The sequence below is a fragment of the Dendrobates tinctorius genome, unplaced genomic scaffold, assembly GCF_039654945.1.
Source record: "Dendrobates tinctorius isolate UK_male_01 unplaced genomic scaffold, ASM3965494v1 ptg000013l, whole genome shotgun sequence".
NCBI lineage: Eukaryota > Metazoa > Chordata > Amphibia > Anura > Dendrobatidae > Dendrobates > Dendrobates tinctorius.
Window position 1 is genome coordinate 9,083,975 of NW_027361681.1, and position 27,955 is coordinate 9,111,929.

At 50.9% G+C, this 27,955-nt stretch overlaps 1 protein-coding gene across 3 annotated transcripts in view; it reads left to right on the forward strand.

The window, feature by feature from the left end:
• The window catches only part of LOC141069165 (histo-blood group ABO system transferase 1-like), a 194,318-nt gene that overhangs the window by 30,043 nt on the left and 136,320 nt on the right, over positions 1–27,955 (forward strand). For all 3 annotated transcript variants that reach the window (XM_073558567.1, XM_073558550.1, XM_073558557.1), the window contains exon 3: positions 22,878–22,934. In XM_073558567.1, coding sequence (XP_073414668.1) covers positions 22,878–22,934 — 57 coding nt within the window. The remainder of the gene's footprint in view (positions 1–22,877; positions 22,935–27,955) is intronic.

Here is a 27,955-nt window from a genome sequence, read left to right on the forward strand (position 1 = left end):
GGCCTATTTCTTTTCTCTCTTTTAATAATTAATTGCAGTTTGAAACATCCACACCGCTAGTTTTCAGAGAGTCCAGTATTTCAGCTGATGTTATTTGTGGGTTTTTCTTTGCATCTCAAACAATTTTCCTGGCATTTGTCACAGGTCACATTTGAGGATGTTACTTTTAGCAGCCATTCAAACCCATTGGTGTCAACTTCTGTGCATGTTGTCAGGCCAAAACCTCCAGGGTATGAACTTTTGATCAGGGTCATTTGGATGTTTGAGTTGTCATTATGATTAAAAAAAGAAAACACAGTAGTTTGACAATAAATGTCTTCATCCAACCACTAGCTATGAGTGAAGAAAAAGTTTTGGTGGTATCATTCATATCCTCTGGAAAAAGGCCAAGAAACAAAAATTCTGCAGGGGTATGTAAAATTTTGAGCACAACTGTAAATATATATGTGATGTACCATGTCTGCAAGATATGTTTTCTGTTGCAATGTGCTAACAAATCCTCCATCCTAGGACATTGTAAACTCTCAGTAGTAGGAATTCCTTCCCCCCAGGTTTTATCAACCCTGCCACTTCCTCTGGAAGAGCAGGAATGTTAATTAGCTAGACCATCTTCCTCACACCATTTGCCTTCTCTCCTCTTCAGAGCGGGAAAAACTTCTTTGTTTGAAACGAATAAAACTATGAGAGACTATACCATAAGAACCAAATACCCTAGAGATATGAAAATCATATTTTTGTAACCTGAGCGGTCCCAGCTTCGAGACCGCGTATGTTTCGAAGTTCTACCCTGTCCAGAACATGAGATAGGATTTGCGCCCAAATGGACGGTCATATCGCATAGATGTTTGATGTTTTCTTGATGGGCTCATTACGCTGGGAAACATGATACCACTGATGAGTCCATACCAGCTTCTCCCATAAAGTTATAGCTAATCTAAGTTTTGTAGCCAAAACATAACTTGGATAAGAGAGGTGGGATCAACCCAGAATGCACCTCTCTGTGATGTCACATAGGAAAGTCTATAAGGCATTTCCTGGGCAAACCAGCTCAGAACAGCTCAAGTCGTCGTGCTAGAAGGACCCCAATGAGCGGAGAAGTGCAGCTCCGCCTCCACCCACCTTAGCCGCATGGTCTGCCTAAGGAACAATATGGAACTGTGAGTGTAATCTCTTTGTTTTCTCCACTTTTATTTTATACCTGTACTGTACATATTTTATGTCTCAATTTTATAGCAACTTTTATCTGTAATCACTGTCCTCTTTCGGAAAATAAATGAAATTATTTAGATCTGTCTCCATGCTCTAAGAATCGAACTATACGCCTTTGATAGATAATCGCTACTAATTCAAGGGGTTTGCCACGGACCCTCTTAATTTAACACTGTGAATTAAGTAACCGTGACTGGTGGCAGCGCGTTGTGTACGGCTATTACGGCTTGCTGGCAGTCTAGAAGGGTCTTATATTGCTGAGTAAGGGGCTTCAGCCACAGCATTGATAATTCCCTTACTGCAGAAGCCTAATTGCCGGTTCACAACAGGCAGCCCGTCCGGCGACTAATTATCCTAGGTGCAGTTCCCTGACTGACCTGAGGGTAAGGGGGGCGCCGGAGAGCTGCGAGTTCCAAAGTGGAACTGAGAAAGTGGGATATACATAAATCCCCGCAGTACTTGGAAGATTGATAGCAGTGGTGGGGCATCCAAATTAAACTCCCCCTGCGGCAAATTGTAGAGCGAGATTAGCTTGCTGGATATTTTTGGTCACATGGTGCCAGTGTTGGGATAACTAAGATAAGCCCCACTGCGCCTGTGATAGCCGTGTGCCGGCATTGTGTCACGCCCCTCCGTCCGCTGATACACCCGTGTCAGTGGTGGGACTGTGACATAGTGGTGACACAGGGTCCGCTGTCCGTCGCGTTTTGGTGGCAGCGGGACTCCCGTTAGTGTCGCCCGTAAGTGGACGAACGGCGGTGGGCTGTTCGTCACATATTGGTGGCAGCGCGGTGGGATAATCCTAGAGCATTAGTGATTTGGTTTGAGCAATCATTCCTCTCACTAAAAACCTGCACTGTTCCTGCGGGAATCCTGCATCATAGGTTTTGGAGAACAGACTCAGTGGTTACTAGTTCTGAGACATTTGTGTGTACATACAAGTATTCCCTCCCATTTCTTCGTTTTTCTTTTTCTATCTTTTATTTGGCAACCATGGCGGCAAAAGGAGAACCTTGGTACAACCGGCAGACAAAGGAAGTTCTTGCTGGGTTATGCACGTACCAAGGCCTTGACGCCACGAACAAAAACAGAGCTCAAATGATCGCGGCTCTAGTGCAGCTGGACAACGACCAGAATCCAGCAAGCGCAGAAGTTGGCCCAAGTGGCAATGGGGCTGCAGCAGAGGCTCCACTCCTGAGCGCTGGCCCCACATTCAACCAGGACGGGGTGGACCCCTATCTGCAAATGGCCTTGGACGCACTCCCCGCCGAAGACAGTGATGGGCGGGTGAGGCTGATCCAGCAATATCGGCAGGAGGCCCAAGCCGAGCGTCAAGCCCAGGCTGAGAGAGCTGAGCGCCGAGCGGAGGCTGAGAGAGCAGAGCAGCGAGCCGAGAGGGAGGCACAGAGGGCCCATGAACTGGAGGTACTCCAGCGGGGTGGGAATGCCCCCACAGCCCGAAGCAGTGAGCCCAGCAGCGTCCAGACTCCTAAACCCCGGCCAGAGCATTTTCCCGTGATGGAAAAGGACGGGGACTTGGACACATTTCTGCGAGCCTTTGAGAAAGCCTGCAGACAGTACCAGCTGCCTAGAGACCAATGGGCAAGGTACTTGACCCCAGGGCTAAAAGGCAAAGCCCTGGAGGCATTTGCTTCTCTTCCGCCAGAAGCCGATGATGACTATGACGCCATAAAGCAGGCGCTGATCGCCAAATACCGGCTGACACCTGAGGTATACCGAAAGAAGTTCCGACACCTCCAACGTGGCCCACACGATAGCTACAGTGATGTGGTGCAAGGACTCAGGACCCACTTTGACCAGTGGATCCATGGACTGTCCGTTGAAACCTTTGAGCAGCTACGGGACCTGATGATCAGAGACCAGTTCCTGCATCTCTGCCCAGCTGAGGTCCGACAGTTCATCCTGGACCGCGAACCAACGAACGCGGACAAAGCGGCGCAGATCGCCGACAACCACGAGGCCAACCGGAAGCCCGAGACGCGGAGGCCAGTCGCCACCAGCTGGAAAGGGGGTAAGCCAGCAACCAACCCCAATGCCCCAGCTAGCCGTCCCTCCGGAGGCCCAGTCCCTGTTGCCAACAGCAGGCCGGCTACTGACAGTCGCCTGTGTCACCACTGCCAGCGGCCTGGTCACTTCTTTTACACCTGTCCGAATAGGCCGAAGAACCCCCCAGCCAAGGCCCCCGGGCCCAACGCCTCTGTTCTTTTGGTGGGAGGTGTGGTTGGGAGGGCTGACGACAACGTTCAACCTGTTCAGGTGGGGGCCCGTCTTGCTACAGGCCTCAAGGACACCGGGGCTGAACGAACCCTCATCCGTCCTGGACTGGCGGCCCCTGAAGAGTTTGTTGAGGGGAAAACCCTGACTGTCACCGGGATTGGAGGCACCCGTTGTCCCTTGCCAGTGGCACGAGTTTTTCTTGACTGGGGTGCCGGGAGCGGGTTGAGGGAGGTGGGAGTGTCTGAAAACCTGCCCACTGATGTTTTATTGGGGACTGACTTGGGGAGGATGGTTGCATACTATGTCCCTGACACCCTTCCCCAAACTGATAATAAGGGTAACGTTAACCCTGATGATGGGAAACTGAATGTGTTACCTGCTAATGCCTTGATGAGTAATGATGCAACTAACAACCATTCTTTCCCAATGTATGATGCTGATGCTGATGTGAATGTACCAAAGCAAACTGATAACCATTCTTTTCCTAGGAATGATGATGTTGATGTATCTGTGCCGACTGAACCCGTTAACCCTTTCTTTGAAACGGTAGATGTGTCCACAGGTACCGAGGTGCTCAGCCCCGTCACTCTGCGGAGTGAGACGGCTGAGGAACCCCTGGCAGGAGCAAGCAACGGTGCTCAAGAGAATGGGGAGGTGCATGGGGACCATGAGGAAGGTAATGCCATGCAGCTGACCAGTGCCACCGAGGAAGGTAACTGGCCCATAAGTAGCACTGCTCCTAAAGTGTTGGGGGTGGATGGGGAGGTAGAGCCCAGGGCAGCACCAGCTGGTGGGTCTGCAGAAATCCCCAGGGAGACAGCATACATAGCAGCTGTCACACGCAGTCAGAGTGCCCAGATCGCAGGTAACGCACTGTCTTCTGGACCCTCTGCTGCTACAGGAGAGACTGAACCAGAGGTGAACCCAGAGCCGGTTCCAGAGGGTCCCAGTAAAGAGGGGACCCTGACGTCACTTCTGGCAGCCTCCAGCATGGAGTTCCAGGCTGCTCTGCACTCAGATGCCAGCCTGGAGAAATTGAGAGGTCTCGCCGAGACGCCCACCTCCAAGTCTGATAAGGAGAGGGTGTTCTGGGAACGAGGAAGGTTGTACCGGGAGACAGTACCCGGAGATCCTAAAAAGGAGTGGTTGAGGGAAAGACAGCTGGTCGTCCCCTATCAGTTCAGAACTGAGTTGTTGCGGATTGCCCATGAGATTCCACTCGCTGGACACTTGGGGATCAGCAAAACAAAGGCACGGCTGTCTCAACACTTCTATTGGCCCAAGATGGGGACAGATGTAACACACTACTGCCGCTCCTGTGCCACCTGTCAAAAAGTGGGTAAGGCGGGGCCTGCTCTTAAGGCTCCCCTTATTCCTTTGCCGGTGATAGAGGAGCCTTTCCAGAGAATCGCGGTGGACATTGTAGGACCGCTGTCCGTCCCCAGCAGCTCCGGAAAGCGATACATTCTCACCGTGGTAGACTACGCTACCCGGTACCCAGAGGCAGTAGCTCTGTCTTCAACCAGGGCAGATAAGGTGGCTGACGCACTGGTGACCATCTTTTCAAGAGTAGGATTTCCCAGGGAGATGCTTACCGATCAAGGGCCCCAATTCATGTCTCGCCTAATGGAGGCTCTCTGTGAGAAAATGCAGGTGACGCAGCTGGTATCGAGTCCGTATCACCCACAGACTAATGGTTTGTGTGAACGTTTCAACGGTACCCTCAAACAGATGCTCCGCATACTGGTTGAGACCCAAGGGCGCGACTGGGAGCGGTACCTCCCACACCTGCTGTTCGCTTACAGAGAAGTTCCGCAGGCCTCGACCGGGTTCTCCCCCTTCGAGCTCCTGTATGGCAGGCGAGTCCGGGGACCCCTTGGGTTGATAAGAGAACCCTGGGAAGATGAGCCAAACCCCACAGAAGTGTCCATCGTGGATTATGTCATGCGCTTCCGTGACAAGATGCAGACCTTGACGCAGTTGGTGCATGACAACATGACGCAGGCTCAGGCTGACCAGAAGCACTGGTACGACCAGAACGCCCGGGAGCGGACCTACCAGGTGGGTCAAAAGGTGTGGGCGCTGGTCCCTGTACCAACGGATAAGCTTCAGGCAGCCTGGGAAGGCCCGTACGTCGTCCACCAACAGCTCAACCCGGTCACCTACGTGGTCACGCTTGACCATGCTCGGGGTAGGCGCAAGGCCTTTCACGTCAACATGCTGAAGGCGCACTACGAACGTGAAGCTTGCGTCCTACCAGTCTGCAATCTGCCAGAGGATGGGGAGGAAGATTCCCTCCTGGACATGCTGGCCCAGGCCAAGGCCAATGGGTCCATTGAGGACATGGAGATAAGTGGTTCGCTCACCGTGTCCCAGCGGTTGCAGTTGATGGCCACCCTGGAACTCTTCCGGCCCGTGTTCACCAACCGTCCTGGGAGGACGGAGTTAGCGGTTCATGAGGTGGACACCGGGAATCATGCCCCATTACGGCGAACACCTTATCGGATCTCTGAAACGGTGCAACAAGTCATGCGCCAAGAGGTCGATGAGATGTTAAGGCTGGGAGTGATTCGACGGTCAAAAGGTGCGTGGGCTTCACCTGTAGTCCTCGTTCCTAAAAAGGATCGAACCACCCGGTTCTGCGTGGACTACAGGGGGCTCAACGCCATCACAACCTCTGATGCCCACCCAATGCCGCGCATCGAGGATCTGCTCGAGCGGTTGACAAACGCCAACTACATATCCATCATGGATTTGAGTCGGGGATACTGGCAGATTCCCCTGAGCCCTGAGGCGCAGGAGAAATCCGCCTTTATCACCCCCTTTGGACTGTACGAGTCCACGGTCATGCCCTTCGGCATGAAGAATGCCCCTGCCACTTTCCAGCGGATGGTCAACCACCTGCTTCGGGGACTGGAGGAGTACGCAGTGGCGTACTTAGACGATATTGCCGTCTTCAGTTCCACCTGGGAGGAACACCTTCAGCACCTCCAGGAGGTGCTCAAGCGTCTTCACCAGGCAGGCCTGACCATCAAGCCGGGGAAGTGCCAGATAGGCATGCGCGAGGTCCACTACCTGGGGCACCGGGTAGGCGGGGGTTCCATGAGTCCGGAGCCAGAAAAAGTGGACGCAATCGTGTCCTGGCCCACCCCCAGGACCAAGAAACAGGTGAAGTCCTTCTTGGGCACTGCAGGGTACTATAGGCGGTTCGTACAGGACTATAGCGCCCTTGCCAAACCCTTGACTGACCTCACCAAGCAGAGGCTACCCCAAACAGTCAACTGGACAGATGACTGTGAGGCGGCTTTCCAAGCTTTGAAAGCAGCCCTGTGCAACTCTCCAGTGTTGAGAGCAGTCGACAGCAGTCGCCCGTTTCTGGTACAGACCGACGCCAGCGAGTTTGGCCTCGGTGCTGTGCTTAGCCAGGTCGACTCGGGGGACCAAGAGCACCCCGTGTTGTACCTGAGCCGGAAACTTTTGCCGAGGGAAGTGGCATACTCGACCATCGAGAAGGAGTGTCTGGCCATGGTGTGGGCACTGCAGCGTTTGCAGCCCTACCTGTATGGGCGCGCCTTCACGGTGGTAACCGACCACAACCCACTGAGCTGGTTGCACACCGTGTCGGGAACCAATGGAAGATTGCTCCGCTGGAGCCTTGCCCTTCAACAGTACGATTTTACTGTAAAACACAGGAAGGGCAGTGAAAACGGCAATGCCGATGGGTTGTCCCGCCGGGGCGAACCCGCTGAGGTGCGCATGGCCGATTACCGAGAGGTAATGCCTCCTTAGCGCCCTCTTAAGGGGGGAGGTGTGATGTACCATGTCTGCAAGATATGTTTTCTGTTGCAATGTGCTAACAAATCCTCCATCCTAGGACATTGTAAACTCTCAGTAGTAGGAATTCCTTCCCCCCAGGTTTTATCAACCCTGCCACTTCCTCTGGAAGAGCAGGAATGTTAATTAGCTAGACCATCTTCCTCACACCATTTGCCTTCTCTCCTCTTCAGAGCGGGAAAAACTTCTTTGTTTGAAACGAATAAAACTATGAGAGACTATACCATAAGAACCAAATACCCTAGAGACATGAAAATCATATTTTTGTAACCTGAGCGGTCCCAGCTTCGAGACCGCGTATGTTTCGAAGTTCTACCCTGTCCAGAACATGAGATAGGATTTGCGCCCAAATGGACGGTCATATCGCATAGATGTTTGATGTTTTCTTGATGGGCTCATTACGCTGGGAAACATGATACCACTGATGAGTCCATACCAGCTTCTCCCATAAAGTTATAGCTAATCTAAGTTTTGTAGCCAAAACATAACTTGGATAAGAGAGGTGGGATCAACCCAGAATGCACCTCTCTGTGATGTCACATAGGAAAGTCTATAAGGCATTTCCTGGGCAAACCAGCTCAGAACAGCTCAAGTCGTCGTGCTAGAAGGACCCCAATGAGCGGAGAAGTGCAGCTCCGCCTCCACCCACCTTAGCCGCATGGTCTGCCTAAGGAACAATATGGAACTGTGAGTGTAATCTCTTTGTTTTCTCCACTTTTATTTTATACCTGTACTGTACATATTTTATGTCTCAATTTTATAGCAACTTTTATCTGTAATCACTGTCCTCTTTCGGAAAATAAATGAAATTATTTAGATCTGTCTCCATGCTCTAAGAATCGAACTATACGCCTTTGATAGATAATCGCTACTAATTCAAGGGGTTTGCCACGGACCCTCTTAATTTAACACTGTGAATTAAGTAACCGTGACTGGTGGCAGCGCGTTGTGTACGGCTATTACGGCTTGCTGGCAGTCTAGAAGGGTCTTATATTGCTGAGTAAGGGGCTTCAGCCACAGCATTGATAATTCCCTTACTGCAGAAGCCTAATTGCCGGTTCACAACAGGCAGCCCGTCCGGCGACTAATTATCCTAGGTGCAGTTCCCTGACTGACCTGAGGGTAAGGGGGGCGCCGGAGAGCTGCGAGTTCCAAAGTGGAACTGAGAAAGTGGGATATACATAAATCCCCGCAGTACTTGGAAGATTGATAGCAGTGGTGGGGCATCCAAATTAAACTCCCCCTGCGGCAAATTGTAGAGCGAGATTAGCTTGCTGGATATTTTTGGTCACATGGTGCCAGTGTTGGGATAACTAAGATAAGCCCCACTGCGCCTGTGATAGCCGTGTGCCGGCATTGTGTCACGCCCCTCCGTCCGCTGATACACCCGTGTCAGTGGTGGGACTGTGACATAGTGGTGACACAGGGTCCGCTGTCCGTCGCGTTTTGGTGGCAGCGGGACTCCCGTTAGTGTCGCCCGTAAGTGGACGAACGGCGGTGGGCTGTTCGTCACAATATATATATATATATATATATATATATATATATATGGGTCGCCCTCCCAGGGCTGCGGGGTACTCGGTACCGGGCTGGTATCAGTGGGATGTGTCACAGTGGTGGTGACCCGGACCATGGCCCTGGGCGCCCAAGTAATAGGAAGATGTGAGTGGTCTGAATGTTATTAAATGAATAGTTTGTGACGCCACCTGTGGTGTTTGGCAAGGGAGGTGTTAAGCCGACGCTGCAGACCGGTCCTCTGGGACAGATGGTGTGGTGCAGCAAGGATGGTATAGCCCTCCACAGGCAGGGCTGTTGTCCCAGGGCAGTGTAGATGTGGAAACACTTAGATGGTGTAGTGTCCGGCGCAGGGGATGTAGCAGTGCCAGGCGGACGGACACAGGAAGGAATGGAGGACACCAGGCCATGTAGTTCCAAAGCTTTACTCACAGTCTGTAGTGCCCGCTTCTGTGCCGTGTCCTCCGGGTCAGGGACTCAGTCAACCTGCAGGCAAGATGGAATGCTCCCTTCCACACTCCGCCAACTTATGTTCCTTTTCTGAACGTCTCCTCTATAGCGCCTTAAGTGTGAAGATCTCCTAGTACTGTGTTACACTGGAGTTCCTCCTGACAAATGTTCCCAAGAACTCTGCTTGCACGGCAGACAGTTGTAGCCTGCTTCGGGGACTCTCTACTCCTAAGTCCCGGCTCTCTATCCGTGTTGCTGTTGTGCGCTCAAGTCTTAGATGGGAGTAGTGCATTTACAGCCCACTACTCCACCGGTGTCTGCTGCAGAACCATTAGTGTCCATACAACCTCGGGGACCGGGCCCTGGCCTTGCACTTAGAACTTCTAGGCAGGGTTATTCCTCTAACCCACGTCCTCTGTGTTCCCTTTTACTCCTACGTTCCGTACTTGTCTTTTCCCTTCTATGGAAGCTCAGGCTTCAGTTCAATGTCCTTCTCCTTCTTTCCTTTCCCGTGCCAGCTGGCTCAGGTCACTGAGGCAGCTGCAGCACTCCTTCCTCCATCCCTCTTCCAAGGATCCCCACTCCTCCCGAGTGGCTTCCTCTCTCACTGACCTCCTGTCAGACTGACCTGTAATCCTAAACCATCCCGCTCATACATATATTCTGAACTCCACCCACCTCCCAACACGTCTAGTGTTCCAAGCAGGGAACTGTAGGGTTCTGCAGGTTCGCAGGATGCAGTGACGAGACAGTAGACGGATGGTGGTTGGTGAAATAACTTTTTATCAAACTAGCTGCTGGGGCTTAACTGAACAGACAAGATATACAGGGACAAACAGTCCACGCAGGGACTCAACAATCTTAACAACACTATTGCGGTACTTAGCCTTCCAGGGGCTGACAAGTTCGTGAACGTGGCTGCGTAGAGGTCGCTGAGGCGGCTGTCCTGATGCCTTGTTACTCCTGGGAGGGATGGGGCTCAACAGGCCCTGAAGAAAATGACAACGGTGGGGCGCAACAGGCCCTGAAGAAAGCAATACCGTTGGGGCGCAACAGGCCCTGAAGAAACAATACCGTTGGGGCGCAACAGGCCCTGAAAAAAACGAGGCCGTTGGGGCGCAACAGGCCCTGAAGAAAGCGCTGCCGCTGGGGCACAACAGGCCCTGAAGGAAACGCTGCCGCTGGGGCGCAACAGGCCCTGAAGAAAGCGCTGCCGCTGGGGCGCAACAGGCCCTGAAGAAAACACTGCCGCTGGGGCGCAACAGGCCCTGAAGAAAGCGCTGCCGCTGGGGCGCAACAGGCCCTGAAGGAAGCGATGCCGTTGGGGCATAACAGGCCCTGAAGAAAATGATGGAGGTGGCGCGCGGTGATGACGCAGTTCCCCAGAGGACCAGTAGCCGTCCTTTATCAAGGAGTCTCTCCCTAAGCTAGGGTAGCAAGCCTTTTATCTCGCCTGTGACGAGTTGGCGTACCTTCAGGCCGGTGACGGCCGGGTCGGCGTGATAGGGGAAGGCTGGGGGGGAAGTGCCCAGGCCTCTGTGGCCTGGTTACGGGTACTCACGGCCACAACCTGAGGTAAAGTTCCTCTCTCGCCAAGACGGGGGACAGCGGGGACGATTCTCTGAGAACGGGGGTGGGTAGCAGTCTCCGGTAACAGTCCCTCTTGTCGATAACTGCGCAGCTTTTTCCTCACAAACTCCTGTCGGTGCCCCTGCAAGTCACTCTCCTCCCTGCCTTCACTCTGGCTTCTCTCCAACTGCCACTTCAGCGCGTCCCCTGCTCCTTTTACCCTAGCCCCGCCCCCTGTTGCCCTGACAACCCCAGTCGCATGTCTCCCTTTGCAATCCCCCTGATGTGATTCCCCCAACAACTCCGATGGCGGTCCCCTTGGTTCCGGCCCAATCACTACACGGGGGTCCTCCTCCCCACATTCCCCCACCCTGTAAGCTCGCCAGTCCTCGGGCGAGGGAGTTAATCTATTGAGATTGGTCTGTGAAGGTGTCAATATTCGTTGCCATACGAACTGGTCTTGTTCATACCGCTCGGGGGGTTTGCCGGCTGTTGACCGCTCGGAGCGTCTAAGTTCGACTGGGGTGAAATCTTCTGGGGTGGTGGACGTCGGTGGGCTGCAAGATGCCGGTAGGTTAATTGTGTCAACTGGCTCATTATTGGGTGGAGGGCCCTTGGGAGCTGGAGGGAAATCCTCGTCGTCCGAGTCCCAGCATATGGACTCCGGTTCGGATGTCTTTGGGACGGGTTCCAGTTGCTTCGGGTCGGTGGAAATACACGGGCGTAACATATTACGATGCACAATGCGGGTGGGCAGTGTTTCATCCTGCTCGGGCCGTATTTTATACACAGGTCCTTCTGGATGGATACGGCGTAGTACCCGATAAGGACTCTCTTCCCAACGTGACTCCAGTTTATTCTGGGGGCGTTGATCTAGTACAAGCACACGGTCCCCACTTTGGAGATGGGGAGGGGAGGTTGTATTCTTCCCTGGGTGTTCCCAGTCTTGAAGTTTGGTATGTACAATTCGGTGAAGAGTTTGCAACCTGTGGCGATGATTTCCGACCCAAGACGACACTCCGGTCCAGGGCCGAGGCTCTTCGGGGTCCAACTCTACCTCCGTGATCCCTTTAACCTCTCGTCCGAACAGCAGGAAATAAGGAGTATAGTCCGTTACTCGATGTACCCGATTATTATAAACCCACACTAATTCAGAAACATATTCAGGCCAACGAGCTTTCTTGTCACTCTCCAGAGTGCGTAGCATTTGAATCAATGTCCGATTAAATCGCTCACAAGCCCCATTTCCTTGCGGGTGATACGGTGTGGTCCGGGATTTATCAATCCCATAAAGATGATGTAGTTCCTCCATAACTTTCCCCAAAAAACATGCTCCCTGGTCGGAATGTATACGTTGAGGACAGCCGTACACTTGTATAAAGTTTCTGCAAATTGCGGAGGCGGCTGACTCCGCGGTCTGGTCTCGAGTAGGGGTGACCACAGCGAACTTAGTAAAATGATCCACCATGACGAGGCAGTGTTCGTATCCCTGGAATGCGGGACCAATGTGCAGATAATCCACTGTCAGGAGCTCAAAGGGTTCTGAAGTCACAATCGTCTGTGTTGCGGCCCTCTGAGCAGGCGGTTTGGCCAATTCACATAAGCGGCAGGTACGGCAAACTTCGTCCACAACAGCCGACAAGCGTGGGTGATAAAATTTCTGTTGTAACCATTGCAAAGTCTTTTTGACTCCAAAGTGGGCCCCTTTTTCGTGAGCCTCTCGAGCCAGTTCGTGTAGTTGTGCTCCGGGCGTAACCACCTGCCAAACAGTCGTTGAGGTTGTTTGCGAAGTGATTTTACGGTACAGTAGTCCCTTTCGGATAATCAGTCTCTCCCATTGTTGCAGCATCAGCGACAGGTCTTGGGTCAAAGCTTGTCGTTGAGTATCAGTGGTTAATTGACCAGCAGCGACCCATGTCCGGAGAAGTCCAACTTCTTTATCTTCTTGTTGCTGTTGTATCCACTTATCACGAGATTTTTCCAGGATGCCCCTGTGGGCCTCTGGGGAAGATACTTTTGCATCAGCATTGGTGAGCACGGCAGCGGTAAGAGCGAACGGTATTTCCTCTCCTTCTAATTCTTCGTCTCGATTCTGTCCGGGAGTTGTATGTCGAATCCTAGAGAGAGCATCTGCATGAACATTCTCGGCCCCTCTTTTGTAAATAATCTTGTAATTGTACTTCGCCATTCGGGCCACCCATCGCTGCTCCAAAGCCCCCAACTTGGCGTTTTCCAAATGAGCCAGTGGGTTGTTGGCAGTTCGCACGACCACCTCGGAGCCCGCTAGGTACTCTGCGAATCTCTCCGTCATAGCCCACACCACTGCGAGGAGCTCGAGCTTAAAAGAGCTGTAATTGTCAGGGTTACGCTCGGAGTCATGGAGTGAACGGCTTCCATATGCGATCACCCTCTCCCGGCCATCCTGAACCTGTGATAACACAGCCCCTAGCCCGTGAAGACTCCCGTCAGTGTGCAGGATGAACGGCTGAGAGAAATCCGCATAAGCCAACACTGGGGCATCCGAGAGTGCAGCCTTGAGATCTCGGAAGGCCTCTTCCTGAGGGTGTTGCCACTGGATTTTTCGCCCATTGGCCCCAGCGGGAGCCCCCTTCAGCACGTCATGCAGGGCTCGAGCTCGACATGCAAAATTCTTTACGAAACGACGGTAATATCCAGCTAACCCCAGAAAAGCCCACACGTCTTTCACCGTCTCGGGGGTAGGCCATTCCTGGATAGTAGCAATCTTCTCCCGGGATGGCCTCACACCCTCTGCCGAAACGACATGACCCAGATACTCAATCTGAGAGCGAAATAGGTGGCATTTCTGAGGCTTCACCTTCAACCTGTACTTTTGCAGTCGGCTGAGTACCTGTCCCAACCGCTTCAGGTGGTCCTCGAAGGAGGCGGCATAGACAATGATGTCGTCCAGGTAGATCAATGTGGCCTCAAAATTGAAATCCCCTAGACATCGCTCCATCAATCGCTGAAATGTCCCGGGGGCGTTGGCCAGCCCGAATGGCATTCGATTAAACTCAAACAGTCCCATGGGCATTATGAACGCCGTCTTAGCTCTGTCCTCTTCTGACATGGGCACCTGCCAGTACCCACTGGCCAAGTCCAGGGTCGAAAAATATGTTGCTTTGCCCAATGCAGACAGAGATTCTTCTATGCGGGGCAGTGGGTATGAGTCTTTAATAGTGCAAGCATTCAATTTACGATAATCCACACAGAATCGTAGTGTACCATCTTTCTTCCGGACCAACACGATGGGGGCCGCCCAAGGGCTTTGACTTTCCCGTATCACCCCTTTTTGTAGCATCTGAGCCAGCAAAGTTTTCACCTCTTGATAGAGTTGTGGCGGAATCTGTCGATATCGTTCTCGGATAGGGGCCGCTCCTGCTGTGGGGATCTCATGAGTGATGGCGGTGGTACACCCAAAGTCGTCCTCATGACTAGCAAATACTTCATGGTACTGTCCCAGCAATGCTTTTACTTGTGAAAGTTGGGCCGCAGTTAGTCCAGAAAGCTCGGCCCGCATCTGCTCCAAAATATTTCGGCCCTTCTCTTGTGTCAAGACTTCGTGGGCCCGTAAGGTTCGTATTGTTACCTCCCAAGGATCCTCGGGGTGTACTCGTAATTGAACCGCAGGAGCGGGCAGCACTTCTTCTAAAGGCTTTACTAGTTTGGCCAGTACAGTCCGTGCTTTCAGAATGGTATCTCGGTCTTCAAGGTTAACGCAGCGGACCAGGACGGTTCCTTTTCGCACCGTAGCGAGGGAACGGGCCACCAGTATGCCAGGAGGTAAGTGCTCTGAGGGACACGGCTCCACCTGCACCTCTACGCCTTCCAAAGGTATCGAGGCCCGAATTGGCAGGGCCACCACTGTCTGTCCAGGAGGCAGCACAAGCAGGGTTGCCGCTGACGCGATGACCTTGCCCAGAGCCTCACCCTCCTGGCAGTCCCGATGCACCCGCGCACCTCGCACCAGCTGCTGGAATACCTGTCCCTGAGCTGTGCGAGAACCCCACTGCTTCAGTGTCCTTTGTGTGGGATCATTAAGCAATAGGTTACCAAACTCTTTTAAAATATTCATGCCTAGGGTGACGGGGTGTCATTGACCAGCTTCTCCTTGAGTCAGCACCACCCCTCTGCGGCCGAGGGGTTTACCGCACAACGTCACCTGCACCCACACTACCCCGGCAACCGGGACTGGCAGTTGGTTGGCGGCTACTAGTCTAATCATGGGCCCCCACTGAGGCCTTGCTGCCTCCGGAAAGTTTCGTTGAAAGTACGCTGCGGGCATAGTGGTTACTTGTGACCCCGTGTCCACCAGACACCGGACGGCCCAGCCCTCTACTTCTGCCCAAACTACCGGACACTTTGCTATCAAATCTTCGGGACTTCCACCACCCCTAGTTGTGGTTTTCGGCTCCGAGCAGCGTCCCCCCAGCCCGGAGCCCTTTAGTTTAATGACCGCCGGGGTGGGTATCTCCCATGCCGCGGACACTCTCGGGCAAAGTGGCCTGGTTCTCCACACTCATAACACCGGGCCGGTAGAGATTGACCACCCCGCGGAGAGCGTGACCCCCAGGGACCGGGATTAACACTGGGTCGCCCAGTCTCTGGTTCGGTTCTTCTCTTTACTTCAGCCAACTCGCTCTTAATATTTTTCAATTCTCGCTTCATCTCCTCCACCCACTGAGGTTCCTCAACTGTGTTCGAGGAGGCCTCCACACCTCGGACCTTCCCCACGGGGACCGCCATCCTCTGCTCTTGCTCCCGAACCCGTGCCTGACTTCCCACTTCTGAAAAGTCTATTTGGGGATTCATTCTGATCTGTTCCCGTAATGCCTGCTTTATCAGTGGATCTCGCAGTCCAGTCACCAGTAGGTCACGTAGGGTAATGTCAACAGGTCCTACCCCTACCCCGTCTTTTCTTTCAATAGCCGTATGCAACTCTTGGAGTACATTCATATACTGAGTAATCGTCTCCCCCTCTGCCTGCATCCGGCTAAACAGATGGGTCCTTAACTCTCCCACATTAGTGGGATCCCCGTGGGTCTGTTCCACTATCTGCAACACCTTTTCAAAAGTGTTGCGGTGCCCCGGGGGTTTCAACATCACTGACCTCCGCACCTCCCCGTCTAGGGCCATGAGTGCCACTTCAGCTTCCAGGTCAGGGGTCATTGGGTGCATCCGAAAGAGCCCCCGCATTCGCTCTGTCCAGCTCCATAGCATAGTATTGGAGCCGGAGAATCTAGGCAGGTTGTTCAGCATGGCCCCCAATGAAATGCTAGTACGGGGGCCCTCATTATTTACAGAGTCTACAGCTTCCCCCTGACCTGCGCCACCACCGTCTACGCTCGGAGACTGCATCCTGCCGACTACGCCAAGTGTAGGGTTCTGCAGGTTCGCAGGATGCAGTGACGAGACACTAGACGGATGGTGGTTGGTGAAATAACTTTTTATCAAACTAGCCGCTGGGGCTTAACTGAACAGACAAGATATACAGGGACAAACAGTCCACGCAGGAACTCAACAATCTTAACAACACTATTGCGGTACTTAGCCTTCCAGGGGCTGACAGGTTCGTGAACGTGGCCGCGTAGAGGTCGCTGAGGCAGCTGTCCTGACGCCTCATTACTCCTGGGAGGGATGGGGATCAACAGGCCCTGAAGAAAATGACGATGGTGGGGCGCAACAGGCCCTGAAGAAAGCAATACCGTTGGGGCGCAACAGGCCCTGAAGAAACAATACCGTTGGGGCGCAACAGGCCCTGAAGAAAACGAGGCCGTTGGGGCGCAACAGGCCCTGAAGAAAGCGCTGCCGCTGGGGCGCAACAGGCCCTGAAGAAAACGCTGCCGCTGGGGCGCAACAGGCCCTGAAGAAAACACTGCCGCTGGGGCGCAACAGGCCCTGAAGAAAGCGCTGCCACTGGGGCGCAACAGGCCCTGAAGGAAGCGATGCCATTGGGGCGTAACAGTCCCTGAAGAAAATGATGGAGGTGGCGCGCGGTGATGACGCAGTTCCCCAGAGGACCAGTAGCCGTCCTTTATCAAGGAGTCTCTCCCTAAGCTAGGGTAGCGAGCCTTTTATCTCGCCTGTGACGAGTTGGCGTACCTTCAAGCCAGTGACGGCCGGGTCGGCGTGATAGGGGAAGGCTGGGGGGAAGTGCCCAGGCCTCTGTGGTCTGGTTACGGGTACTCACGGCCACAACCTGAGGTAAAGTTCCTCTCTCGCCAAGACGGGGGACAGCGGGGACGATTCTCTGAGAATGGGGGTGGGTAGCAGTCTCCGGTAACAGTCCCTCTCGTCGATAACTGCGCAGCTTTTTCCTCACAAGCTCCTGTCGGTGCCCCTGCAAGTCACTCTCCTCCCTGCCTTCACTCTGGCTTCTCTCCAACTGCCACTTCAGCGCGTCCCCTGCTCCTTTTACCCTAGCCCCGCCCCCTGTTGCCCTGACAACCCCAGTCGCATGTCTCCCTTTGCAATCCCCCTGATGTGATTCCCCCAACAACTCCGATGGCGGTCCCCTTGGTTCCGGCCCAATCACTACACGGGGGTCCTCCTCCCCACAGAACCACCAAAGGTGCTCTGCTTCTCTCTAAGCAAGGAGCCGCAATGTGGTTTTGCTGAACTACTCTATTGTGTAGGGTGTGAGTGTTGGAGCGTGGTCAGGAGCCTCCAACACCTGGATGGTGGGGCACCACACCTTAGGAGAAGGTGCAGTACCTCTGTGGCGACTGAGCCTCAGGGGCGCCACATATATATATATATATATATCACCTGGATTATTATTATTATTATTTATTTATATAGCACCATTAATTCCATGGTGCTGTACATGGGAAGGGGGGTTACATACAAAATTATAGATATCATTACATACAAAGTTATAGATATCGTTAACAGTAAACAAACTTACAATGATGGACTGGTACAGAGGGGTGTGGACCCTGTCCGTGCGGACTTACATTCTACAGGATAGTGGGGAAGAGACAGAAGGTCAGGGGTGCAGCAGCTCAGGCGGTGGTGAGGCAGCAGAATGGTTATTGCAGGCTGTATGCTTTCCTGAAAAGATGGGTTTTCAGGTTCCGTTTGAAGGGTGGTGGATAATCGGACATGTTGAGGCATGGTATTCCAGAGTATAGGCGATATTCGGGAGAAATCTTGGAGGCGGTTGTGTGAGGAACGAAGGAGGAGAGTAGGAGGTCTTTGGAGGATCGAAGATTACTTGAGGGAAGATATTGGAATATAAGTTCAGAGATATAGGGAGTGGAAAGGTTGTGAATGGCTTTGTAGGTCATTGTTAGTAGTTTGAATTGGATTTGTTGGGAAATTGGGAGCCAATGGAGGGATTTGCAGAGGGGAGAGACGGGGAGTATCGAGGAGAGAGGTGGATTAGTCGGGCAGCAGAATTGAGGACAGACTAGAGTGGTGCAAGAGAGTTGGCAGGGAGGCCACAGAGGAGAGTGTTGCAGTAGTCAAGGCGGGAGATGATGAGGGCATGTACAAAAGTTTTAGTAGATTGAGGACTGAGGAAGGGACGGATTCTGGAAATATTTTTAAGTTAGAGGCGACAGGAGGTGGCAAGAGTTTGGACGTGAGGTTTGAAGGACAGGGCAGAGTCGAGAGTTACTCCGAGGCAGCAGATTTCAGGTGCAGGAGAGAGCGTGATGCCGTTTACCATAATAGATAGATTGGGTAGGGAAGATACGTGAGATGGAGGAAAGATAATGAGTTCAGTTTTGTCTACGTTGAGTTTTAGGAAGCGAGAGGTGAAAAAGGAGGATATGGCTGATAGACACTCCGGGATTCTGGACAGCAGAGAGGTGATATCTGGGTCAGAGAGGTAGATCTGAGTGTCTTCTGCATACAGGTGGTACTGGAAGCCATGGGACTTTATGAGTTGTCCCAGGCCAAGAGTGTAGATGGAAAAAAGTACGGGCCCCAGGACAGAGCCTTGGGGGACTCCAACAGAGAGGGGGCGGGATGAGAAGGTAGTGTGGGAGTGGGAAACACTGAATATGCGGTCAGAAAGGTATGAGGAAATCCAGGACAGGGCAAAGTCTTTTATGCCAAGGGAAGAAAGAATCTGTAGCAGTAGGCAGTGGTCAACTGTGTCAAAGGCAGAGGACAGGTCAAAAAGGAGGAGGATGGAGAACTGTCTGTTAGCTTTGGCTGTAAGTCATTAGTAATTTTGGTCAGGGCAGTTTCAGTGGAGTGGTGGGGGCGGAAGCCAGATTGCAGGATGTCAAGGAGGGAGTTAGATGAGAGGTGGGAGGAAAGTTGAGCATGGACATGCTGTTCGAGGAGTTTGGAAGCAAACGGGAGCAGTGATATGGGTTGATAGCTGGGCATAGCAGTTGGGTCAAGGTTTCATTTTTTGATGATGGGTGCTATGGTGGCATGCTTGAAGACAGAGGGGAAGGTACTAGAAGTTAGGGATAGGTTGAAGAGATGGGTTAGGGCTGGAATGATCATATTAGTGAGGTTGCGGAGCAGGTGGGAAGGGATGGGGTCAAGTGTACAGGTGGTGAGGCGTGATTTGGAAAGGAGATGAGTAAGCTCTCCTTCAGTGATGTTGGAGAGGGAGGTTATTAGGGAAGGGCAGAGGTCTGGTATGTGGAGCGGTTGGGGTGGTGGAACTGTAAAGGTTAGCCTTGTTTGGTTGATCTTGTTTTTGAAGTAGGTGGCAAAGTCCTCAGCAGAGATGAGGGGAGTTGGTGGTGGCAGTGGTGGGCAGAGGAGAGAGTTAAATGTGCTGAACAGTTGTTTAGGGTTGTGGGATAATGAAGATACAAGGTTTGTGAAATAGGTCTGTTTAGCAGAGGTGAGGGCTGATTTAAAGGCAAGTGTAGCTTGTTTGAAAGCAGTGAAGTCGTATGGCAGGCGTGTTTTCTTCCAACGCCGCTCCGCGACCCTGGATGCTTGTTGAAGTTTTTTGGTGAGGTTGATGTGCCAGGGTTGCCTATAGGTTTGTCGCACTTTGCCATGCATGAGAGGAGCGACTGAGTCTATGGCTGATGTGAGGGTGGCGTTGTAGAAAGCGGTGGCATTGTCCGTGTTGTGGAGTGAAGATATGGAGGACAGGTAGAAGAGAGTCTGAGAGTCTGTGGATGTCTAGGTGTGCGAGGTTTCTGCGAGGATGTGCTAGTGGCTGGACATGGGGGGCAGGTGAGGAGGACAAGGATGAGAAGGTGAGTAGATGGTGGTCAGATAGGGGGAAGGGAGAGGTTGTGAGATTAGATAGGGAACAGAGGCGAGTGAAGATGAGGTCTAATGTATGTCCATCTGTGTGGGTGACTGTGGAGGACCACTGAGTAAGTCCAAAGGATGAGGTAAGTGGCAGGAGTTTGGAGGCTGCTGGCTGGTGGGTGTCAGTGGGGATATTGAAGTCCCCCATGATGATGGTGGGGATGTCAGAAGAGAGAAAGTAGAGGAGCCAGGTGGAGAATTGGTCGATGAAGGCAGTGGCTGAGCCCGGTGATCAGTATATGACAGCCATTTGGAGATTAGAAGGAGAGTAAATACGAACAGAGTGAACCTCGAAAGAAGGGAGGATAAGGGAGGGTGGGGGTTGGATAGGGTTGAAGGAGCAGTGTTTAGAAAGGAGGAAACCCACTCCTCCACCTTGTCTGTTGCCAGGACGAGGAGTGTGGGTAAAGTGGAGGCCGCCATAACTCCGTGCGGGCGGGGAGGCCGTGTCAGGGGGTGTCAGCCAGGTCTCAGTGAGGGCCTGGAAGGAAAGTTTGCGGGAGGTAAAGAGGTCGTGTATCACATGGAGCTTGTTGCAGATGGAGCGAGCATTCCAAAGTGCTCCAGAAAGAGGGTGCGGGAGGGAGGGGGTCAGTGGCACAGGTTTTAAGTTTGAGGGATTGCAGTAGTTGCTCTTAGTGTGAGAAAGAAAAGGGTGAGGATTAGTGGGATGTATGAGTCAGGGGGGGCCAGGATTGGGGGATATGTCACCAACAGTGAGAAGAAGCAGAGAAAGGGAAAGCAGGTGGGTGAAGGAGAGTGATCGTCTTGTATTGTATTTTAGTAGGAGAGGTCTGAGGTTAAGGAGTATGTCTGTAGATGAAGCGAGGTGGGGGGTAAGAGAGAGGGGGAGATTGTTATTTGGTTCAAGGTTGCAGGGGTTTGGGGATAGCGAAGGAGAGTGAAGATTAGTAAAGCAAAAACGGTGATGACAAGTGTGAGCATGGTTGAAGAGCAGGATTAAAAAAAAAAAAAAAGCATGTAAAGTAAGAAAGCAGTGGTTAGTCTTAGGCCTCTTTCACACATCAGTTTTTTGCCTTCAGGCGCGATCCGGCTTTTTTTTGTAAAACCGGATCCGGCAAAATGCAATGCCGGATCCGGTTTTTCCCCATTGACTTGCATTAGCGCCGGATCGTGCCGGATGGCATTGCGTTTCATCCGTTTTTTGCCGGATCCGGCAACTTGTCTCATTCCGGCGTCTGGAAAAAACGGCTACTGTAACGTTTTTTGTCTCCGGCGAAAAAGCCGGAAGCGCCGGATCCGGCGCTTCCAGCTTTTTGCTACAATGAAAGTCTATGGGCGCCGGAATGCGCCGGATCCAGAAAAAGACGGATCCAGCCACCGGATCCGGTTTTTTTAAGTCTGCGCATGCTCAGATCCAATTGGCCAGCCGCCAGGAACAGAGACGGATCCAGCAAAAAACCGGATCCGTTTCTACAGTTCTCCAAAATTTATGCCGGATCCGTTTTTTCTAAAAAAAGCCGGATCCTGCCTGACGGCAAAAAACTGATGTGTGAAAGTAGCCTTACCGTCTGACCGATTTCTGGGCTATTTCTGGTATATTTCTCATCTATGACTTTACTGGATTCACCTGGAGTTATATTCTGATGTTTAAGTGTTCCCTTTATTTTTTTTGAGCAGTGTACATATATAACTCCAGGAGAATCAAACTTCTGTGAAATCAAACTGTCCACTTAGGAAGCAACACTGTTTGACATTCAATTTCACATGCTGTTGTGCAAATAGAATAGACAACAGATGGAAATTATTGGCAATTATCAAGACACACTCAATAAAGGAGTGGTTCTGCCGGTGGGGACCACAGATCACATCTCAGTACCAATGCTTTCTAGCTGATGTTTTGATCACTTTTGAATGTTGGTTGTGCTTTCACACTCGTGGTAGCATGAGATGGACTCTACAACCCACACAAGTGGCTCAGGTAGTGCAGCTCATCCAGGATGGCACATCAATGCGAACTGTAGCAAGAAGGTTTGCTGTGTCAATCAGCATAGTGTCCAGGAGACAGGCCAGTATACCAGGAGATGTGGAGGGGGCCATAGGAGGGCAACAACCAGCATCAGGATCGCTACCTCAGCCTTTGTGCAAGGAGGAACAGGAGGAGCACTGCCAGAGCCCTGCAAAATGATCTCAACAAGGCCACAAATGTACATGTGTCTGCACAAACAGTTAGAAACTGACTCCATGAGGATGGTCTGAGTGCCCAATGTCCACAGATGGGGGTTGTGCAAAGGGAGTGGTCAACTACTTGAACCACCTCTTCTTAAAATATTATCTTCCCATTTTAAAAATATAAAAAGGCAGCTACCTCCCATACCAGCGTTATCGGCCCCAAGTCTGCCGGCTTTCGTGTGACCTTGTTATGCCACGCATGGTAAGTGCTTTACCCAATTAGCAGTCACTGATTGTTATGCCATACGAGTACCGCAGCCAGTCATTCAAGTACCGACAGACATGGCTGGAAGGAGTCGGTAGAGAGACAGTTTTCAGTACAGTGTTCCTGAATATGGAGGAGACGGGAGAGATAGCTGTCAGTAGAGCGTTCCTGAATATGGAGGAGACGGGAGAGATAGCTGTCAGTAGAGCATTCCTGTGTACGGAGATGGGAGAGACAGCTGTCAATGCAGTAGAGCATTCTTGAATATGGAGGAGATGGGAGAGATACTGTATAATGGAGGTATAAGACCTGTTGGAACTATCCTTTTGCCCCTGTACCCTCACGTCTTAAGCACCATTATGTTAGGCTGAGATGTGGAGAATAATGATTGTCTTCTCTCCCTCAGGTACAGTATGCAGAGCAGTGAGTGGCACCCAAGGATGATTTTCTCCTGCAGGGCAAAGTGAGTGAGTACCGCACTATGCTGTATACGGTGTAATGCTTGGTGACCGAACCACAGCCAACCTCCCAAAATCCATTGGCTCCATACTGAAGTCTCCACAGACCTTATGGCACATCATGCCGACAACTCTCGTTGCAGGGTGCCCGGTACTGACCAACATGAATCTATAGCAAGAGAATACTCGGAACAGGCAGAAGATGAACACGGCCATTAATTACACTGCCTTCCAAATTATTATGCAAATTGGATTTGTCGTAAAGATGTAATTTTTTGTTTTTCACATAAACTCATAGATGGTCTTGTGTCTCAGGATCTTTGGATCACTGACATCAATCTCACACACCTGTGATAATTAGTTTGCCAGGTGAATGCAATTAAAGGAAAACTACTTAAGAAGTGTGGTCCACATTATTAAAGGTAACCTGTCACTAGAAAAAAAAGCTATTAACCTGAAGATTTAGGGTTAATCTGCAGGTAAATAGCATTACTAACCTAACTTTATTCTTCCTGCAGTGTTCCAGTTTTAGGATCTTAAACCCTTAAGCCAGGATCTTATGGTCTTTAAACCCATATCTGCAGATTACATATTTTTCGGATTATAAGACACACTTTTTTTCCCCCGAATTTGGGGGGAAAATGGGGGGTGTCTTATAATGTGGAAATACCTTATTGGCACGCCGATGCGTGTGTCCACTGGTGGTGCTACGCTGTGTCCCGGTGTCAGTGCTATGGGGGGCTCTGCTGGCAGGGGAGGCATCTCTCAAGATCTTGGTGCCAAGATCTCCATCTGCGCATGTGCCGCCCCCCGGTGACCATTTTCCCGGAGTCCACAGCACAGAAAATCATGGAACTACTGGGGGCTCTGGCCTTTCACAAAATGTTGGCAGAGCCCCCCCCGCAGCAACGCCACTGGGACCCAGCACAGCACCGCCACCAGGACACAGTGTAAAACAGCAAGGGTGGTAGTCGTGGCGACAGTTAGAACTTTTCCCTGTTGTCTCACATGAATAACACCAAGTCTTTTTAATGCAGTATGCAATACTGTACTCACTTCAGTCACTGGAATTTCCACGATCACTGCTGCTTCAGTTTCTGACAAATGAGTCCCAATAAACACTCTATATTCCCAGGTTCGTTCAACGGTGCAACTTTACTGAACACCAAAACCGTAATTTCTCTGGCAGCATACATCACATGCAGTGGCACTTTCCTTCCTTTCCCTGTCAGTCAGACAGGCTTTCTCCAACTGCTACAACTGTCTGGTAACTCCGGCGTACCCTTAGGACTGTCGTAGCTGCTTTTGTTCTGACCAAGCGTCAGCTGTGCCAGATCACCAGTGAATCCGAATTACCAGGTTTTTCGCCCTTTCTGTTGCAAGCGCTTGGAGACAAAGAGACTTCAACACACAAGCCGTAGTCAAATCACTTTATCTGACGTAATGAAATACAAGGAATGTTTTTATACCATTTAGAGCAATATGTGACTCTATGGAGCTCATTTGGCCCCCACCATCACCTCAGGGTTGTACCTTGTTTACAATGTACCCAGAACACGTTGTTGAGAACACATATGATAACAAGTATAGTTTCCTTGAAGACAGAGACTATTAGTCTACATAAGAATAACACATAGCAATAATAAGGCAAAAGGCAATTGAAGTTTTAAAGTCAATTAAAGGGATATAAAGCAAACCATTAACTCTTCTATATCAATTTCCCCCTTTTGTAAATGGCTTTGCCACAGGGTCAGCTGATGTCCACAAAGGAGCTACTGTCTCATGGGTCTAGTACCCATAAGGGGGCTTCCTACCTGCTTTGCCCATCCACCCTCAGTGTGGACACTCACTTTCCCCATCAGCAATGGCCACCTGGGGTCTATGATACACTACAGAAGGTTCAGCCTTAGATTCTTTTTTTTTACGCGTACATTATTCTGTAGCTTAAGTAATACATATATTAGCGCTTTTACGGCTACATAAAACAATAAGCAAAACAACAAACTTTGCATACAAGTCTATATATTGCCAAAAAAAAAAATCCATCCTGCTAAGCCATTAAACCAATTTGCTGGATTTAGAAAAGAGAATGTGATACCCCACCAGGAGTCTCTGTTTGCACTGTGTTGTTTTAACCATTGGTCTCTAAGCTCACCTATTTTGTCTATACTGGCCCTGATCTGGTGATTGCCAGCAGGGTCGATATAATTACAACAGGTGGGACCCATTATCTGACACATTCCTCCTTCTTTTGCTGTCAGGTAGTCTAGTACTATAGTATGTTGGTTAGTAACTACGATTAATTGTCTCTGTATTGTATTAGTTTAATTAAGAACTTCAAGAATCTGGAAAATCTGATCGTCCAGGTAGTCGGTAGCTTCCACTAATTTATCCCACAGTTGTGTTATGAAGGGGTATATTAGCATACTACTGAATATTTTATTTGTTATCCCCATTTCTACTAGATGCAGCCTACCATTTGGCTTATTGTCTGCAGCCCTTCTATACAAGGTATGAATTGGAACTGCTGCTGTGTCTATTTTACTATGGGAAACTATGAAAGTGGCTGGTGTCAGTTTAGCAAGAGTGCAGACCCCTCTTATGTCCGGGCTCACCCACCTGTAGGCACGATGTCCGCAAACCAAGAATACTCAGTCAGGGAGAACACAAACGTGACCAGGGGTCTGTATACATTGGTATAAACTCAAAAGTCCTGACCTACTGTAGGCTTATGGGCACACCAAGTATTATTCATTTGATCGCGAGTGTATATGCGGAAGCAATTATTGTCCTCTCCACAGGTGTCTGCTCCAGTGTGTTGAAGACTGAACTACAGTCCATCATTGGGAATAGGGTCTGAGTGAGGGATTTCAGTCCTCCTCCTGGCGACCATATTTCCGACATCTGAGTCATATTCCCGCCACCACATTTGTACCTTTAGGCCACGTTATATTAACTGAAACCAGGGAATAGTGGCGCATTCTACTATAGACAATGAGGCAGATATATCATGGGGCACACCTAGATTGAGTCCAAGTCTCATTGTGTATGCAGTATGGGGTTAATACCCTCCATGACCCCAGAGGTAAGGCTAAGTACGGCATAGTCCTCGCAGATACAGGGCTGTGTGTACAGATCCAACAGTCCTTCGGTTTCTGTCCTTCCATGTCCTTTATAAGAAGAGCATGATGCCGAATAAGTTTGTTGTCCCAATCAGCATTTAAGAGTTTGTCCTGTGTCTCTGTAGAGAGTGCAGTAATCCTATCACTGCCAGCAAGGTGATGAGGAGAACAGTCATTCTGCTGTTGACAGGACCTTCTTGCAGTGACTGGCATGGATCCAGGTGGGTTTTCCCTCAAGTTTTACTGAAGTGGATGTGGTCAGCTGGACTTGGAAGGGGCCGTAAAATCGTGGGTCCAGGCTCCTTCTCACGTGTCTGCGTATAACCACCCAATCACCTGGATTCAGCTGATACACATCTGCACTGGCATTAGGATCTGGAATGGATGAGAACACATGTTTATGCACCACATTAAGTCTTTCCTGCAAGGCCTGGACGTAGGCTGTCATAGCACCGTGTTGCATTTGTAGCACCTGTGGGAAGTACAGACCAGTCTTTGGTGCACTACCAAACAGGACTTCAAAGGGAGACAAGCCTGTCTTTCTATTTGGAGTGTATCTGGAAAGAGTGCAAGAGGCAAGGACTCTATCCAGCTCTTTCCTGTGTCTGCCATGGCCTTTTGAATTTTCAGTTTAAGTGTCCCATTTAGTCTTTCCACTTTCCCACTACTTTGTGGCCTATATGGTGTATGAAATGTTTGCTGTACACCCGGGGCCTGCATGACTTCCCTCATTATTTCTCCCATGAAGTGTGTACCCCTATCTGTTTATGTGGCTTCTGGGACACCATACCTGCAGATCAGTTCTTTCATCAGTTTGTAGTCATTTTAGCATTTGCACATTTTACCGGATAGGCTTCCGGCCAACCAGAGAAGAGATCTACACATACTAGGATATTTGCATACACTCCTACCTTGGTAGCTGTATGTCGTCAATCTGCAGTCCCTGAAATGGGTAGAGAGGCCTAGGTGTCGCTTTCTTAGTGACTTTTACTGTTTTACCTGGGTTGTGCTGTGCACAGATGAGGCATGATTGTACAAGTTTCGCGGCTGCGTAACTGAAACTAGGAGCGATCCAGAAGGCATCTACCATGGCACACATGTGACTTTTTGAGGTGTGAGTGGGGCCATGTGCTGCTTGCGCCATGATTGGGAACAGGGACTTTGGTGGGCACATTTTATCCTTATTCTCCCATACTCCATTTGAGTTCAGCTCAGCTCCCAGTCTCCCCCCGGTGTACCTTCTCTGTTTGGGCAGCCTTTTGCTGGAGGGATTTCAGGACATCTAGACCCAATGTGGCTGGAATACGCTGACTCCCCGCCACCGTCCACTGCTCTCTCTAGGCCGCCTTGTGCTATTTTAACAGCCTCGTTCGCCCTTCTATTGCCCTCTACCTCCACGGAGTCACCTTTGTGTGTGCTTTTACCTTGACAATGCCAACCTGGACTGGTAACATCAATGCCTCCATCAATTTTATTGTTTCAACAGCTCTGCATTTTTAATGGGCTTCGAATCTGTGAAAATATTAGCGACTTTACCTGCAGCGGCTCTACACGCCTCAGCGAGTGCCTTCAACTCTGCCTCCTGCGCCGACATGTGAGGAGAGAGTGGTTCCGCTCGGATTACCTCATGTGAGGATACTACTGCATATCCAGTGTAGAATCGTCCATCCTGGTGGTATCTGGGGCCATCTACAAAAAAGAAACTCAAAGTCTGCATTAGGAACAGGTTTTTCATGAACGTGTGCAAACCCAACTGTCTCCTGACTCATCAGTTCTATGCAGACATGTTCATGCGTCATGTCAAAGTATCCTTCCTCACTTGCTAATACGGTCACCAATTCCCCCTTTTCTGAATCCACATGCAGGAGGGTGGCTGGATTCAGAACGTTACATCTTTTGAGGGT